At 42.7% G+C, this 17,894-nt stretch overlaps 1 protein-coding gene across 7 annotated transcripts in view; it reads right to left on the bottom strand.

Moving 5' to 3' along the window:
- The window catches only part of LOC117506208 (ankyrin repeat and SAM domain-containing protein 1A-like), an 81,392-nt gene extending 68,522 nt beyond the window's left edge, over positions 1-12,870 (bottom strand). For 3 of the 7 annotated variants that reach the window (XM_034165740.1, XM_034165725.1, XM_034165747.1), the window contains exon 1: positions 11,695-12,024. In XM_034165740.1, the coding sequence (XP_034021631.1) occupies positions 11,695-11,901 (207 nt within the window). In that variant the 5' untranslated portion in view covers positions 11,902-12,024. Of the gene's footprint in view, positions 1-11,694; positions 12,028-12,728 lie in introns of those variants that run through there. The other 4 variants (XM_034165731.1, XM_034165709.1, XM_034165716.1 and 1 more) reach the window with 4 other exon arrangements.
- Between the last annotated feature and the right edge of the window lie 5,024 nt (positions 12,871-17,894).

Genomic DNA, 17,894 nt, shown 5'->3' with positions numbered 1-17,894 from the left:
GATTCACTGTGTCCCAGACACTAATTCACAGGGCACAGTGAATCAACTTAGAATATAATGAAAAAACACGTGATTATGAAGATTTCTTCAAAATTATTAAATATATGCTGATGCATATACAAATTATAATGCAGCAAACCAGCTATGTAATGTGTGAGTGTCTTCAACAAGTAATATTTGTCATCCACTTGAAACTGGGGCTTAGTAAATCACTTTCAATTCCAATCAATTTATTTTCATTTATATAGCGCCAAATCACAACAGAGTTGCCTCAAAGCGCTTCACACAGGTAAGGTCTAACCTTACCAACCCCCAGAGCAACAGTGGTAAGGAAAAACTCCCTCTGAGGAAGAAACCTCAAGCAGACCAGACTCAAAGGGGTGACCCTCTGCTTGGGCCATGATACAAACATAAATTACCGAACAATTCACAGAACAATTCACGGACGAATATACAAGAAATGCTATTGGCGCACAGGACAGGAGGATCGCCAACATGAATACAACGCCCATCTCTGGATGGAGCTGCACCTTAAACAGAGAAAAACAGAATCAGGCATCAGAAAGACAAAAAATACTGTATAATTTGCCAGCATTAAACAACAAGAAAAACAGAGAAATACTAAGGTGATCGCCGGCCACTAGCCCTAAACGTCGCCAAAAGACCCAGAATTTAGGTAAAGTTGAGGCCACAGCCCGCTCCAATTACTAATAAATGAATTACAAGAGTAAAAAGCGTAAAACAAAACTGTACCAGTATGCTAGCCATATGAAAGAGAAAATAAGTGTGCTTTCTAGACTGATTCACTGTGCCCCGGGTGCATGTGACATACATGAGTCATGTTATCAAATAGCTGATAGCCTGGAGAAGACATAACACATGCTCATCAGTTGGACAGGGTAGTCTTCTAACTAAGAACAGGATTTTGGGCCACCTTTCCTCTGTTATGAGAAATAAATACAAAGACACTGACATCCACAAAATTTACTTTTGAGAGGAAAAACTGACTTCACTTGCCCTTAATGTATCCAAAAACAAAACGCTAATTTATAATATATATATATATATATATGGAGCAGCTCTCATTTCTAGAAATCTGGCCAATTTTCTTGGATCCTCTAAACTGTGACTGTCTAGCGTTGGGACCAGGAGGCAGAGCTGTGGTCTTATACACCTCTCTGCAGCTTCTCTCCCCCTGCCATCCCCTCATTACCCCATCCCCGTAGAGACGGTGCCTGCTCCCAGACCACCAATAACCAGCAAAAATCTATTTAAGCAAAAAAATTCAAAAAGAAAAAATAATATAGCACCTTCAACTGCACCACAGACTAAAACAGTTAAATGTGGTCTATTAAACATTAGGTCTCTCTCTTCTAAGTCCCTGTTGGTAAATGATATAATAATTGATCAACGTATAGATTTATTCTGCCTAACAGAAACCTGGTTACAGCAGGATGAATATGTTAGTTTAAATGAGTCAACACCCCCGAGTCACACTAACTGTCAGAATGCTCGTAGCACGGGCCGGGGCGGAGGATTAGCAGCAATCTTCCATTCCAGCTTATTAATTAATCAAAAACCTAGACAGAGCTTTAATTCATTTGAAAGCTTGTCTCTTAGTCTTTCCATCCAAATTGGAAGTCCCAAAAACCAGTTTTATTTGTTATTATCTATCGTCCACCTGGTCGTTACTGTGAGTTTCTCTGTGAATTTTCAGACCTTCTGTCTGACTTAGTGCTTAGCTCAGATAAGATACTTATAGTGGGCGATTTTAACATCCACACAGATGCTGAGAATGACAGCCTCAACACTGCATTTAATCTATTATTAGACTCTATTGGCTTTGCTCAAAAAGTAAATGAGTCCACCCACCACTTTAATCATATCTTAGATCTTGTTTTGACTTATGGTATGGAAATAGAAGACTTAACAGTATTCCCTGAAAACTCCCTTCTGTCTGATCATTTTTTAATAACATTACATTTACCCTGATGGACTACCCTGCAGTGGGGAATAAGTTTCATTACACTAGAAGTCTTTCAGAAAGCGCTGTAACTAGGTTTAAGGATATGATTCCTTCTTTATGTTCTCTAATGTCATATACCAACACAGAGCAGAGTAGCTACCTAAACTCTGTAAGTGAGATAGAGTATCTCGTCAATAGTTTTACATCCTCATTGAAGACAACTTTGGATGCTGTAGCTCCTCTGAAAAAGAGAGCTTTAAATCAGAAGTGTCTGACTCCGTGGTATAACTCACAAACTCGTAGCTTAAAGCAGATAACCCGTAAGTTGGAGAGGAATTGGCGTCTCACTAATTTAGAAGATCTTCACTTAGCCTGGAAAAAGAGTTTGTTGCTCTATAAAAAAGCCCTCCGTAAAGCTAGGACATCTTTCTACTCATCACTAATTGAAGAAAATAAGAACAACCCCAGGTTTCTCTTCAGCACTGTAGCCAGGCTGACAAAGAGTCAGAGCTCTATTGAGCTGAGTATTCCATTAACTTTAACTAGTAATGACTTCATGACTTTCTTTGCTAACAAAATTTTGACTATTAGAGAAAAAATTACTCATAATCATCCCAAAGATGTATCGTTATCTTTGGCTGCTTTCAGTGATGCCGGTATTTGGTTAGACTCTTTCTCTCCGATTGTTCTGTCTGAGTTATTTTCATTAGTTACTTCATCCAAACCATCAACATGTTTATTAGACCCCATTCCTGCCAGGCTGCTCAAGGAAGTCCTACCATTATTTAATGCTTCAATCTTAAATATGATCAACTTATCTTTGTTAGTTGGCTATGTACCACAGGCTTTTAAGGTGGCAGTAATTAAACCATTACTTAAAAAGCCATCACTTGACCCAGCTATCTTAGCTAATTATAGGCCAATCTCCAACCTTCCTTTTCTCTCAAAAATTCTTGAGAGGGTAGTTGTAAAACAGCTAACTGATCACCTGCAGAGGAATGGTCTATTTGAAGAGGTTCAGTCAGGTTTTAGAATTCATCATAGTACAGAAACAGCATAGTGAAGGTTACAAATGATCTTCTTATGGCTTCGGACAGTGGACTTATCTCTGTGCTTGTTCTGTTGGACCTCAGTGCTGCTTTTGATACTGTTGACCATAAAATTCTATTACAGAGATTAGAGCATGTCATAGGTATTAAGGGCACTGCGCTGCGGTGGTTTGAATCATATTTGTCTAATAGATTACAGTTTGTTCATGTAAATGGGGAATCTTCTTCACGGACTAAAGTTAATTATGGAGTTCCACAAGGTTCTGTGCTAGGACCAATTTTATTCACTTTATACATGCTTCCCTTAGGCAGTATTATTAGACGGTATTGCTTAAATTTTCATTGTTACGCAGATGATACCCAGCTTTATCTATCCATGAAACCAGAGGACACACACCAATTAGCTAAACTGCAGGATTGTCTTACAGACATAAAGACATGGATGACCTCTAATTTCCTGCTTTTAAACTCAGATAAAACTGAAGTTATTGTACTTGGCCCCACAAATCTTAGAAGCATGGTCTCTAACCAGATCTTTACTCTGGATGGCATTTTCCCTGACCTCTAGTAATACTGTGAGAAATCTTGGAGTCATTTTTGATCAGGATATGTCATTCAAAGCGCATATTAACAAATATGTAGGGACTGCCTTTTTGCATTTACGCAATATCTCTAAAATCAGAAAGGTCTTGTCTCAGAGTGATGCTGAAAAAACTAATTCATGCATTTATTTCCTCTAGGCTGGACTATTGTAATTCATTATTATCAGGTTGTCCTAAAAGTTCCCTAAAAAGCCTTCAGTTGATTCAAAATGCTGGCAGCTAGAGTACTGACGGGGACTAGCAGGAGAGGAGCATATCTCACCCGTGTTGGCCTCTCTTCATTGGCTTCCTGTTAATTCTAGAATAGAATTTAAAATTCTTCTTCTTACTTATAAGGTTTTGAATAATCAGGTCCCATTTTATCTTAGGGACCTCGTAGTACCATATTACCCCATTAGAGCGCTTCGCTCTCAGACTGCAGGCTTACTTGTAGTTCCTAGGGTTTGTAAGAGTAGAATGGGAGGCAGAGCCTTCAGCTTTCAGGCTCCTCTCCTGTGGAACCAGCTCCCAATTCAGATCAGGGAGACAGATACCCTCTCTACTTTTAAGATTAGGCTTAAAACTTTCCTTTTCGCTAAGGCTTATAGTTAGGGCTGGATAAGGTGACCCTGGACTATCCCTTGGTTATGCTGCTTTAGACGTAGACTGCTGGGGGGTTCCCATGATGCACTGTTTCTTTCTCTTTTGCTCTGTATGCATCACTCCGCATTTAATCATTAGTGATCGATCTCTGCCCCCTTCCACAGCATGTCTTTTTCCTGGTTCTCTCTCTCAGCCCCAACCAGTCTCAGCAGAAGACTGCCCCTCCCTGAGCCTGGTTCTGCTGGAGGTTTCTTCCTGTTAAAAGGGAGTTTTTCCTTCCCACTGTAGCCAGGTGCTTGCTCATAGGGGGTCGTTTTGACCGTTGGGGTTTTTCATAATTATTGTGTGGCCTTGCCTTACAATATAAAGCGCCTTGGGGCAACTGTTTGTTGTGATTTGGCGCTATATAAAAAAAGGTTGGTTGATTGATTGATTGATATATATATTAGGTGGTGGTCTGCTTTTGGGCAGGTCCAGCATGCACAACCGCACACCATCTCTCTCGATCCATCCCATCTCCTTATGATGTGATAGCCACGCCCTTCTTGTATGTTGTCCAGCATTGCCACCTCTTCCTTTCCTCTCCCTCCTCTTTCCATCTGCTCTCCCCTCCAGCACTGTTCTTAACATTCCTTCTGATCTCATGATGCGGCCAATCCATTGTGCTTTCCTCTTCCAGATTGTAACTTTTAGGCTTCTCTTTTCTCCAACTCTCCTCAGTACTTCTTCATTTCTCACGTGCTCTTTCCAGCTGATCTTTTCCATTCTCCTCCAAAACCACATCTCGCAGCTTAGTCTCTTCATGTCCTCTTTCTTCATTGTCCAGGTTTCTGAGCCATAAAGAAGTACACTCCAAACTAAAGTCTTGATTAGTCTCTTCTTCAGGTTTTGGTTGGTCTTTCCAGTGAGTAGCACTTGATGTTTGTTGAACACATCTTTTACCATAGCAATCCTTTTCCTCACTTCTTTTTCGCTACGTCCATTATCTGTGAGCAGGCTTCCAAGATATTTGAATTATTGGACTTGTTCTAATACCTGGCCATCGATGTTGATCTGCAACTGCTCATATTCACCTTTCCCAATCTTCATTACCTTCATCTTGGTCTTGTTTATTCTCAGTCCGTATTGCTCCACCACCTCATTTAGCTTCGTCATGATGGTCTGGAGTCTTTTTGCTGTGTTCGCTATCATTGCCTGATCATCTGCAAATCTCACAGCTTGGATCAAGTGTCCTCCCATCTTCACTCCTTCTTCCAATCCTTCCATGGCCTCCTTCATCATTGTCTCTGCAAAGATGTTAAAAAGCAGCGGAGACAGTAGGCAGCCCTGTCGCACTCCTCTTCCGATGATACATGGTCCAGCCATCCCCTGGTCAGGTCGCACTGTTGCCACCTGTCCCATGTAAAAGGCTTTGATCAGTCTCCTCTCCCTCCAATCTGTTCCCAGGTCTTTCAAAACGGCCATCAGTTTCGTCCAGTCCACCAGATCGAATGCCTTCTTGTAGTCCACAAAACAAACATAAACATCTCGGTTGTGTTCGATGTTATATTCTGATAATATTCTCATGATGGCCACTGCCTCTCTTGTTGCCATCCCTTTCCGGAATCCAAACTGGTCCTATCCAATGTAGTCCTTTGTTCTGGTTCTCAGTCTGTTGTTAATTACTCTCAACGAGATCTTTGATGCATGGGAGATGAGGCTGAGTGTTCGATGTTCTTCACATCTCTGTGCATTGGGTTTCTTCTGCAGCGGCACGATGATACTGCGCAGGAAAGTCCTCAGGCCATGATCCAGTGTTATATATGTTTTGCCACAGAGTGATAAGGTGCTCCTCTCCTTTATCTTGCAGTGCCTTGAGCATCTCTGCTGGGATGCCATCTTCGTCTTCTGCTTTGCCGGTCTTCAGTTCTTGTATGGCATGTGGTATCTCACTTAACAAGATGTCCGGGCCAAGTTGGTCCCTCTCTATCTCTTCCTCTTCTTCCATCTCAATTTGCTCAGGCCTCTCTTCTTTGTTGTAAAGCTCCTCTATGTACTCCTTCCACCTCTTAATGATCTCCTCTGGGTTCTGTCAATAGTACACCTTGCTTACTCATGATGTCTTTGTTGACTGATTCTTGTTTTTTCCAGGTCAGTTTTTTTCACCTTCTGGTACATTTTGTCAATCTTTTCAGCTCTTTCCAAGTCTTCTATCTCTTTGCATTGATCCTCCCAATACTTTTCTCTCGCTGCATCTGTATTTCTTCACAGTTCATTGTTAAGCTTTCTGTACATCCTCTTTCCTTTCTCTGTGTTCACTTTTTTCCACCGTCTCCTCTCGTCCAATCTTTCGTATCATATTTTCTGTCACCACGGTTTCTTGCTCCCCTCCTCTGTTCTCTTCCAATGGTCTCCTCTGCACTTTCAGTAAGTGCTTTCTTTAAGATGTTCCATTGTTCATTTGCACCTGTCTCTGGGTTTTGTTTGCCTCTGTAGTCTGGTTCTGACTTCCGTCATTTAGTTTTTTCTCTGGATTCATACTTTCAGAGCCTTCGACGGTTCCCACTTTTTGTGGATGTTTGTTTTTCCTTTGCCTACTCCGCATGTCTGCCTCTCAAGCTTTACTGCCGAAAAAGTGCCCCTGATGTCCACCGTCTTCTCACAATGTCCTGTGCTAGCCAGATGACATACCGGATAAAATGACAGCTGTCCCGTTTGGAAATGATACAGATACATTCCACTGTTACAGGGGAGTTTTTGTCATGGGCAAAGAGGAGTGGAGGCTTCGCACCATCGCGGCTCGGTGCCGCATGGCCGCACAGCAAACGCCTGTGATGCAGCCTCACAGGACATGTCCAGCACATCCACAATTTCTCGGATAATCACTCGATGGAAAAACCACCGACAGCCTGTCTGAACGCCATCTCAAAGTCATCCTGTGAGACCAAAACGGAGGTGGTTTGGTCTCGCTCCAGTAGCGAATCCATCGTGACACGCAAAGCCTCCGCTCAGCTTTCCATGACAAAATCTTTTTTAAAAGTGAAATCTGCAGAAAATGGTTGATGTCTTAGCTCTTGTGAAAACCAGAGAAATTGCACACAACGGTCATGGGATGCAGACAGCCATCCGTTTCCTCCGTGGAGGAAACTCATCTCAGCCGCTTGTACTCGCGATCTCGTTCTTCTGGTCATGAGCTAAATCTCATGACCATAGGTGAGGATCGGAACGTAGATCGATCGGTAAATCAAGAGCTTTGCCCAAGTGGGGGGGGACCACTGACGGTTTCAGCTCTCTCTTCACCCCGATGGTCCCAATACTTATTTGGGTCCCTCACTGTATATATAATAAACGGTTTTGCAGATATAGCTACTGATTCACTGTGCCTCACATGATTCACCGTGCCCCAGGTTTCCCCTACAGAATATGGCCTAAAAAATATGGTAGACGAAATTGTGCTATGAAGGCCAGCAGTGAATCACCTTGCATGTGGTTGTATATGTATAGGCCTCACTCCCCCAACAGCTAAAGGGATTCTCTGACCACTCTATGGCCAGAGGTCTGGTTTTGTAGTCCACTGGTCAGAGCGTCTGCCTCCGCTCCCTGTGAGTTTACATGCAGAGGAGAGCAAGGGGAGGCAGTCAAACACACAACACAGACCCAAGCAGCCGCCCTTACATGCAGGACATTGCAAAGTTGTACCAAACTAACAAGCAAAATGCTGTCAAGTCAGTAAGTGTATTAGGCAAAATTAGCATACTATGGGAGCACAGCATGCATCCTGAGATCATAAAGAAACACCCCCAACACTGTCCACCAGTGATAATAAGAGTGATTTAGAATAAGCTAGCTAGCTAAAGAAATACTAGCTAGTAGTGAACTATGATAATGTTTAAATGTGACACGCTCATGATAGAAAAAGTGCATTTTAAACCTCTGATTTTGTATATTGTAAGATATCAAGAAGCAAGCAACAACAAAAAAGAAAGAAGAAAAAAAATCAAGTAACAATATTTCAACTTCAGATGCGATTTTGTAGCATAGCAGTTAGCAAGCTGGTGGTAGCTTTGTTTTCAGTGAAAGAATGACAAAGCTCCACCGCTGTCACACATGCTGCAACTGCAGGAACAAACTGTTCAATTAATTGTTGTGATAGCTATTAGCTTATTCAACTATCAAAATAATTGTTAGTTGCAGTTCTAGCTTTTAAATCAAGTGCCTTACAGTGGGGTAAAGAAGTATTTAGTCAGCTCCTGATTGTGGCAAGTTCGCCTACTTAGAAGATGGAGAGAGGTCTGTAATTTTCATCATAGGTACACTTCAACTAGTGAGAGACAAATGAGAAAAAAAAAAAATATATCCGGAAATCACATTGTAGGATTTTTAAAGAATTTATTTGTAAATTATGGTCGAAAAATAAGTATTTGGTCCATAACTAAAGTTCACTCAATACATTGTATATAAATTTTTGTTGGCAATAGATAGAGGTCAAAACGTTTCCTGTAAGTTTTCACCAGGTTTGGACACACTGTAGCTGGTATTTGGTCCCATTCCTCCATGCAGATCTCCTCTGGAGCACTGATTTTTGGGGCTGTCACTGGGCAACATGGACTTTCAACTCCCTCAACAAATTTTCTGTGGGATCGAGGTCTGGAGGACTGCTAACCACTCCAGGACCTTGAAATGCTTTTTACGGAGCCACTCCTTTGTTGCCCGAGCGGTGTGTTTGGGATCACTGTCATGCTGGAAGACCCAGCATGTTGCATCTTCAGTGCTTTCACTGGATGGAAGGAGGTTTTGCCATTAATACAGTAACATGTGGAGGGAAAGAAGAGCTTCTTAAAGAAGAAGTTACAGGGTCTGTGAGAGCAGAAATCTTGCTTGTTTGTGGTGACCAAATAGTTAATCCACCATAATTTACAAATAAATTCTTTAAAAAATCCTACAATGTGATTTCCTGGATGTTTTTTCTCATTTTGTCTCTCATAGTTGAAGTGTACCTATGAGGAAAATCACAGACCTCTCTCATCTTTCTAAGTACGAGAACTTGCACAATCAGGGACTTGACTAAATACTTTTTGGCCCCACTAGTACATCATCAATCCAATATGTTGAATATTCAGTCAACATGTATATATTGATATAGTTACCCCCAAAAATTTCAGAGGCAGGTCCTGAAATTATTAATATTTTTTTTTGGGGGGGGGGATATTAATTTCCAGATGGTATAGTGACCACACAAATATAATACACCGAAGGAGTGGGCATATTGTTCACATAGATTGTGCAGTTATTGCAAGACCAACTTCAATTATACACTCAACAAAAATATAACGCAACACTTTTGGTTTTGCTCCCATTTCGGTGTAGGTTGTCTCAAATGGGCTAGCGGCTTGCTTCCTAAACAGAAGGTCCCTGGTTGAAGATCCCCCACTTCCACGCCCCTCCCATTCTTGCTGTAGATTTGGAGTTATGTGGCATAAACCCTGTATCAATCAGCAGGTTGATCCAATGGTGGATCTGCTATGGCCACAATGAGGAAAAGACAGGAGATGCCAAAAGAATTTTGACTTGTTTTGAGGGCACCTAAAGCAAATCCAAAATACGACAAAAGTATCCAGTTTGCTGACTTTCCTGACAGTTTTGTGAAATATGTTTTTGTTGGTTAAAAACTGGTAGGCTGACGTCGTGCTATGCTATGCTAACAGTGCTTAACATGGACAAAACTACAAGTAACTCTTCCGGATTTCTGCATGTAATGTTACTTCGACAACATCCAACCTGGAGGGATATGTATTGTTGCTATGTTTTGCACGTTTGAAAAGAATATGAGCAAAAGCCATTGCCCTTGTTTTACCTCCTGTTTTGGTTGTTTGGAGTTGTATATCAGGGAGTGTGGTTTGGCGTTTAGAGCACTGGTCTTCTTTGGGATGGTGACCAGCTAGGATTGGTGCCATCCCAGTTGCCCACCCAGCACTGAAAGGGATGCCTGACTAGTTCTGATTGGCGGGTGCAAGGCAATGAGGAAAAGAACTGGCCACCCTACCTCAACACTGCCATGGTCTACTCTAAGTGCTACTCTAAGTGGTACAACCCTCAGTGCTTGAGTGTGAGACTTAACTACTGAGGGTTGCTTTTAAAATTTCTTTTATTCACATTAATAACTTTTTTCTACCACTGATAAAGGTTTGAAAAAGGTTGCCACTGAACAACATACAAGATTTTTATTATTATTATTTGTGTCATCAATGGTGTATTAAGAATTCTAGGTTTATTTTGAGTGGTAGGTGGGTGTATCCACACTTAAGTAGAGTCCCGAAATCTGAGTATTATGTATAATAGGTTGAGGGTGGCTATGATTATATAATAAATAAGGTAATGTGATGAAAAATTTTGGGAAATGGTTTGCGTTTTACTTGTCATTTGTGTTTCCATTTGTAGGAGTCTACATCCTTGAAAGGGACCATATTTTGCAAAACATCGGCTTTTCTGTCTTTTATACAGTTAAATATGGCTTTGCCTTATGTTTGAACACATAGAAACTCGCCTCCTACGACCATCCTTTGAGCGGGAATCTGTTTTAATCTGCGTGACTTATGTCACGGAGAAGGCGTGTAGCAACCAGGGCATTGCTTTTGCAGCAGCATCACCCCACTATCTGCTGCATGGTGGTATTTTATGTACAACCTAGTACATAAATACAGTAGTACAAATAGTATCTACATTCTAGTACAAATAGTATCTACATTTAAGGGTGACTTTCACACTGAAAGTTCAGAACAAGATCAGCACCAAGGTTTGCTTTGGTTTCACATTCTTGCAGTGTTGATTAGTTTGCAGACAGGTGTACATTTAATATCTGTGAGTTATCAATTCCAAGTATATTTACAGTTTGAGTCATGAGAGGTAGAAGTATGTGAGTTCATTTCTGTTCATGTTGTTTGCTCTTGTAATAGAATTAATATGGTATTACTACCAGCAACATCAGTGTTCATGTTCAGTCTGCAAGACTAGTTCCATTTTGTCAAATCTCCAACCCTCACTGTGTGAAAATTGCGTTGTCACCAACAGGAAAGGAAGCGCGCAAATAATCCGGTGAGCCACAGTCATTCTGTTTTGGGAGACCAAAATCAAGGTGAGGTGACGACAAAAAAAAAAAGAAGTCAGTAAGTAGAGGATTGTTCTCGTACTTCGGTATCGTGCTTGGTATTGACAGATTGCACTGGAGGCAGAACTTTTCAGCCAGCCCTCGTTTAATATGATCGCTTCTTTTTGTCGAGTCATGAAGTTAACCAGTATCATGCTCTGCAAATGCGTGAACAGGAGCCATCAAAGAGAAAAGTGAAAAAGAGTGCACGGGAGAGTGGAGAAGTGTGATGCAGAGTGAAAAAGAGAGAGAGAAGAAGAAGAGGAAGTCCAAGCAGAGTGGTGACATGAAAAGACAAATGCAACAAGGTTGACAGAGGTAGAGGACGGGACTGACCAGACCCCCTGAGACAACATGCTGCAGGTGACTCACCATAAATCGTAGGTCATCGAAGCCGTTGAGCAGGAACTTGCTCTCGTACTGCGGCAGCCCCACATGCTCCAGCCACTCGCCCACCGGCTGGTCCAGGGCTTTACCACAGGCCCCATCTGCCGAGAGAGGGAAGCGCTTCAGCAGGGAGAAGCCGTTCAGCCGGTAGCAGCGGCACTCAGAGGACGACACATGGCACTGCCACATCATCCTCGGCCAGCAGAGACAGAGCCGGGTGCAGCAGCACCAGGCGGGGTGAGGGGGAGACAGGGTCCAGGCCAGGGGTGAGGGGCTCCCACAGTACAGGCGGGGGCCCGGCTAACTCAAACACGGGAGAGAGGGTGGAGGGGAGGGGGGTAGGAAATGCTGCAGGCCCAGCTCAAGCCCTGCAAAGGGGAGGGTGGGGTGGGGTGGGGTGTGGGGTCTGAGTAGGCTAATACACACCCACTTGGTGTTGGTGTGACTGAGTAAGAGTGTCAGGCGAGGGTGGAGGTAGTGGGGAGAAGGAAGCCCATCTGAAGCTTGGTGTTGTTAGTTATGTTGGATTGAGCCAATACGGCATCTTCCAACAAACACGGCTCACTAAACATTCCTTTAGTGATCAGATGAGCGAGTGTAAAACAAAAAACAAACAAGTGCCTAGGACAAGACACAATACTACAAGTCATCAAATGAAAATATCACTAAATCACATTTTACGTGTATCACACATTATTCACTATCCCTGTCATTTTCTTTTTCCTTTTGCATTTATAATGACTCCATAAGGGGTGTACACATAAATATTCAGGTTCCTACCAAATAAATTTGGGTTCAACACATACTTGTAAAGCTCTGGCCTGAGTCCCATGGCTTCAATTGGGTCAACCTCTCTGAGAGCTAGGACACGGCTCATACAATTGAAGGTAGCAGGCATCTAAGTACGGTGACGTACTTACCGTGTTAGTATTTTTTTCCGTAAATAAACTTCTTGTTTATACATTTTCTTGCCTTTTACTCCTAGACCCGCGATCAGGTAAACATATTGTAAATCCTACATCACACAAGAAACACGGGATCTCCGCGGAATCCTCGTTCCAAACTCCTCAATTCATGACCGAATCCAAGTGTAGACTCCTTGATGATGAATCTCCAGGTGGCCTGTGCAGGAAGAGGCTGGTTATCCTTGGTGTTGGCCAGCATTCACACACTCCTGCAGGTTTCTCGAGGCTCCTTGCTGGCTCAACCACAGATCGTCATTTCTCAGAGCACTAAATCCACGCTCAGATCTGGAAAACAGCTCTTGATGAGGACCACGGTGCAGGTTAAGCTAGCTGCTTTCCGAAGCAGCGCCTCCCACTCCTGCCCCAGCCCACCTGGTTCTCCTCCTTGCTGGGTAGAGCTCAGGGCAGAGGTTTGCTGCATCCCCTGATTGTCCTGAGACATGCGTTCAACGAGCTGCTCCTGGCTCTCATGCGCTTCCCTTCACTGCTCACAGGGCATAACGTCCTGACGCCGGCTACTTCTACACGGGAGATGGCAAATCAGCCTCAGCTGCTGTTGCCACGTCCTTTCCACATCCACGATGGGCGATAATCATTCCCCCCTCTCATCGGAACAAATGCCTCAAGCTCTTCGTCTCGCCTCCCCCCGTCCTTGCTCCCTGCCTCTCTGATTGCTGTCTCTCGGTCTCATAGTCCCATTCTCGGACTGTGCGATGGCACTGCAGAGCTGCCGTATCTGCCTGATGAATTGGGGTGCTGCTCTACGTAACCACCTCTCCCTCTCTCTCTCCCACTATATCATTTCCCCTCCCTCTGCTTCTTTCCCTTTCTCTCTCCCCTCTTCCTTTCCCTCAGTCTCACGCCTTGCCTTTGCTTCCTTCTCGTAGATGTACAAATGCATACAAACACTCGTCTGTGTCTCTCTCTAACCATTTCCAATGCGTTCTCGCGCACTCCCCGCTGCACTGATTAGAACTGCGCTAGTATACTGCCCGTGCAGAAAGGACATCATCATTGTCAGATTTGGGGGTGGGCAGGGGGTGGGGGCAGCGATCAAGCACAAAAGAGCCTCCTTCTGCACAAAATGACTAGAATGTAGAGTGATGGAGTGATGAAGGTATGAGCTGGACCTCCAAGACCTCCAAATGTTGCTAAATGGACTGCATTTATATAGCGCTTTTCCATCTGCCTCAGAAGCTCAAAGCACTTTACAAGATGCCTCACATTCACACAGACACACTCACACACCAATGTCAGGCTGCTGCCATGCAAGAACCTCAGGACCTTGCCCTTAAGTAGTGATTTTCCGGTCTGGCTGGATTTTGAACTGAGGATCCTCTGGTCTGAAGCCCAACGCTTTAAAACCACTAGACCATCACCTCCCCATTGGGATTTGGAAACAAATCATTTCTAGCCCCCCGTTTATGGGCAGATGCATAAATGCCTTTACATTATGGTCTCAAACTATCCGGCTAGGACTTATGAGGTTTAGTCTGCAGCCATTGGCATGTTAATGCTGCATTCACGTGTTTTTAGAGACAAACTGCCCTAGCGGTCGTTGTAGCAGAATCATCATCATCTCCTGGTTGGTATTAATTAGATAAACATAGACATATGATTTGGGCAGCACAGTTGCTTGGTGGTTAGCACTGTTGCCTCACAGCAAGAAGGTCATGGGATCGATTGCCACCTGTGGCCTTTCTGTATGGAGTTTGCATGATCAAAGATTTGCAGGTTAGGTGGATTGTAAACTTCAAATTGTCCATAGGTGCGAGTGTGTTTGTTTGTCTATATGTGCTATATGTGTCCCTGCGACAGACTGGCGTCCTGTCCAGAGTGAACCCGCTTCACACCTTATGACTGCTGGGATAGGATCCAACCCCCCACAACCCTCAATTGGATTAAGTGGTTTAAGATGAGTGAGAGAGTGGACATATGATTTGAAGTAAGATCTAAGTTGGCTTATATATTTAACAATTGAACAGTCCCCTCTAGAATAACTACGGCACACTATCACACCGAACAAAGCCAATATTTATTAATGATACAGGAAATGTGTGCCGTGTTATTAAGTGGAATTAAATAAATGAGTCATTTGCGTAATTGAATGTGTAATGCTGCCACTCATATTTTAGCAGTCTTGAAAATGGTTGTACACATAGGTCACAATAAATCATAATTTATGTGTTAAAATTGACATGCATCAGTCGTGCATCCACCAAGGTTATAACGAATCTCTTCCCTAGTTTCTTCAGAGGATCCTTGGGAACTGCAAGAATGACTCTGCATCAAACAAGCGGTCACAGGGATCACATATGTACATGCTTCACCTGGCTGCTGCAGATGGATGGTTACTTTTGAGAGGTGGGGATGGATCAGTTGTCTGCATATGTAGTTGCCATGCAAGACCCAAGGCCGGTTCGTGATGTGGTGGATATGGCAACATGGAACACCAGTGCATGTTCTCAGACTTGACATGACTTGTTATTGTAGATAAATCAGCATCTGGACTATCGTTGCATTTTCAGCAAGCGGAAAAGCAGAAGATTTTTAACTTTAGTCAGTGGTAGGCACAGCTAACCAAATAGTTAGCTTTGATAACCGCTAATCCACTAACTTTTATAATACTAAACTGATAAACCACTAAAAAATTTAGCATAAGCTACAGCTAACCACTAACTTTTGTCTCAGGTACACTGTCAGCTACTGACAAGCCGGTTTTGAATTTAATCACCACCAATGCTTCTGATTAGAATCAAAAACAATCACAAACCCAAACACAACAACAACCAATGAGTCAGCATTTCTGTCTTTGTGCGTCCTGCCCACTGCTGCAAAGAAGAGTCATTTACATTGAACATGCCATTGAACAGTGCCCCAGACATGGCAGAAGTCATGAAAAGCAAAGTGGGTTTGACTTATGGTTTTGATTTATAAACCAAATTAATCCACATAATTTATAGTTTATTTAGTTTTTTTTAAGTGAAATTATAACACATATCTTTTAATTTTAAAATAATGCACTAATTCTGAAGGTTTGAACATTAACACACAGATGCCAAAAGGCATGATGGGAAAATGAGCCTCTGCCCATTACTGTGGTTGGTTGGTTTAGTTATATGTAAAAACCAACACACGTTACTGTAACATGTATGTTGGTTTTTACAAATAAATGTGTATTTGTAAAATATGTAATTTTTTTTTAATTTGGAAAAAAAAGGCATTTGCAAAACTGAAAATTCTCTTTGTTAAGTACACTCAACAAAAATATAAACGCAACACTTTTGGTTTTGCTCCCATTTTGTATGAGATGAACTCAAAGATCTAAAACTTTTTCCACATACACAATATCACCATTTCCCTCAAATATTGTTCACAAACCAGTCTAAATCTGTGATAGTGAGCACTTCTCCTTTGCTGTGATAATCCATCCCACCTCACAGGTGTGCCATATCAAGATGCTGATTAGACACCATGATTAGTGCACAGGTGTGCCTTAGACTGTCCACAATAAAAGGCCACTCTGAAAGGTGCAGTTTTATCACACAGCACAATGCCACAGATGTCGAAAGATTTGAGGGAGCATGCAATTGGCATGCTGACAGCAGGAATGTCAACCAGAGCTGTTGCTCGTGTATTGAATGTTCATTTCTCTACCATAAGCAGTCTCCAAAAGCGTTTTCAGAGAATTTGGCTGAAACAATTGGTTTGCATAGCCAAAGAATTCCTGCACAAACTGTCAAAAACTGTCTCAGGGAAGCTCATATGCATGCTCATTATCCTCATCGGGGTCTCGACCTGACTCCAGTTTGTCGTCGTAACCGACTTGAGTGGGCAAATGCTCACATTCGCTGGCGTTTGGCACGTTGGAGAGGTGTTCTCTTCACGGATGAATCCCGGTTCACACTGTCCAGGGCAGATGACAGACAGCGTGTGTGGCGTCGTGTGGGTGAGCGGTTTTCTGATGTCAATGTTGTGGATCGAGTGGCCCATGGTGGCGGTGGGGTTATGGTATGGGCAGGCGTCTGTTATGGACGAAGAACACAGGTGCATTTTATTGATGGCATTTTGAATGCACAGAGATACCGTGACGAGATCCTGAGGACCATTGTTGTGCCATACATCCAAGAACATCACCTCATGTTGCAGCAGGATAATACACGGCCCCATGTTGCAAGGATCTGTACACAATTTGTGGAAGCTGAAAATGTCCCAGTTCTTGCATGGCCGCCATACTCACCGGACATGTCACCCATTGAGCATGTTTGGGATGCTCTGGACCGGCGTATATGACAGCGTGTACCAGTTCCTGCCAATATCCAGCCATTGAAGAGGAGTGGACCAACATTCCACAGGCCACAATTGACAACCTGATCAACTCTATGCGAAGGAGATGTGTTGCACTGCATGAGGCAAATGGTGGTCACACCAGATACTGACTGGTATCCCCCCCAATAAAACAAAACTGCACCTTTCAGAGTGACCTTTTGTTGTGGGCAGTCTAAGGCACACCTGTGCACTAATCATGGTGTCTAATCAGCATCTTGATATGGCACACCTGTAAGGTGGGATGGATTATCTCAGCAAAGGAGAAGTGCTCACTATCACAGATTTAGACTGGTTTGTGAACAATATTTGAGGGAAATGGTGATATTGTGTATGTGGAAAAAGTTTTAGATCTTTGAGTTCATCTCATACAAAATGGGAGCAAAACCAAAAGTGTTGCGTTTATATTTTTGTTGTGTATATGATTCAACGCAACGGCCGTGTGATATTTGGGCAGGCACTATTCAAACTTCCATCCAGTGGATGGGTCAAAATGCATAGATCACTGCCATCTACTGGATTATGAGAAATTAGAATATAGAATATATTACAATAATATTAGAATATATTCATCTGCAAGTTATTTGAGATTGATTGGTATGAATGACCTCATAATGAAGTCATACATCATCAAAAAAAAAACACTTTTGCAGATGTGTATTTACTTGTATATTTATACTGTGGTGTGTAGAGCCTGCAGGGTATGCACTAGTCCTCTAACGATTTCTTCAGGACTCACCTTTTGACTTTCCAAACACAACCAAACTCATGAAGCAGACATGATCTGTTTAAAATACCCCCATTGGCCCCATTATGGATACTTTTGGAATGACTTGGACTAATTCAATCAATTCTTTGACTGTTCATGTAACTTCTGGAAGGACAGAACCTGGC

Source organism: Thalassophryne amazonica, chromosome 3 (genome assembly GCF_902500255.1).
Source record: "Thalassophryne amazonica chromosome 3, fThaAma1.1, whole genome shotgun sequence".
Taxonomy (NCBI): Eukaryota; Metazoa; Chordata; class Actinopteri; order Batrachoidiformes; family Batrachoididae; genus Thalassophryne; species Thalassophryne amazonica.
This window is presented reverse-complemented; position numbering and strand designations above follow the sequence as displayed.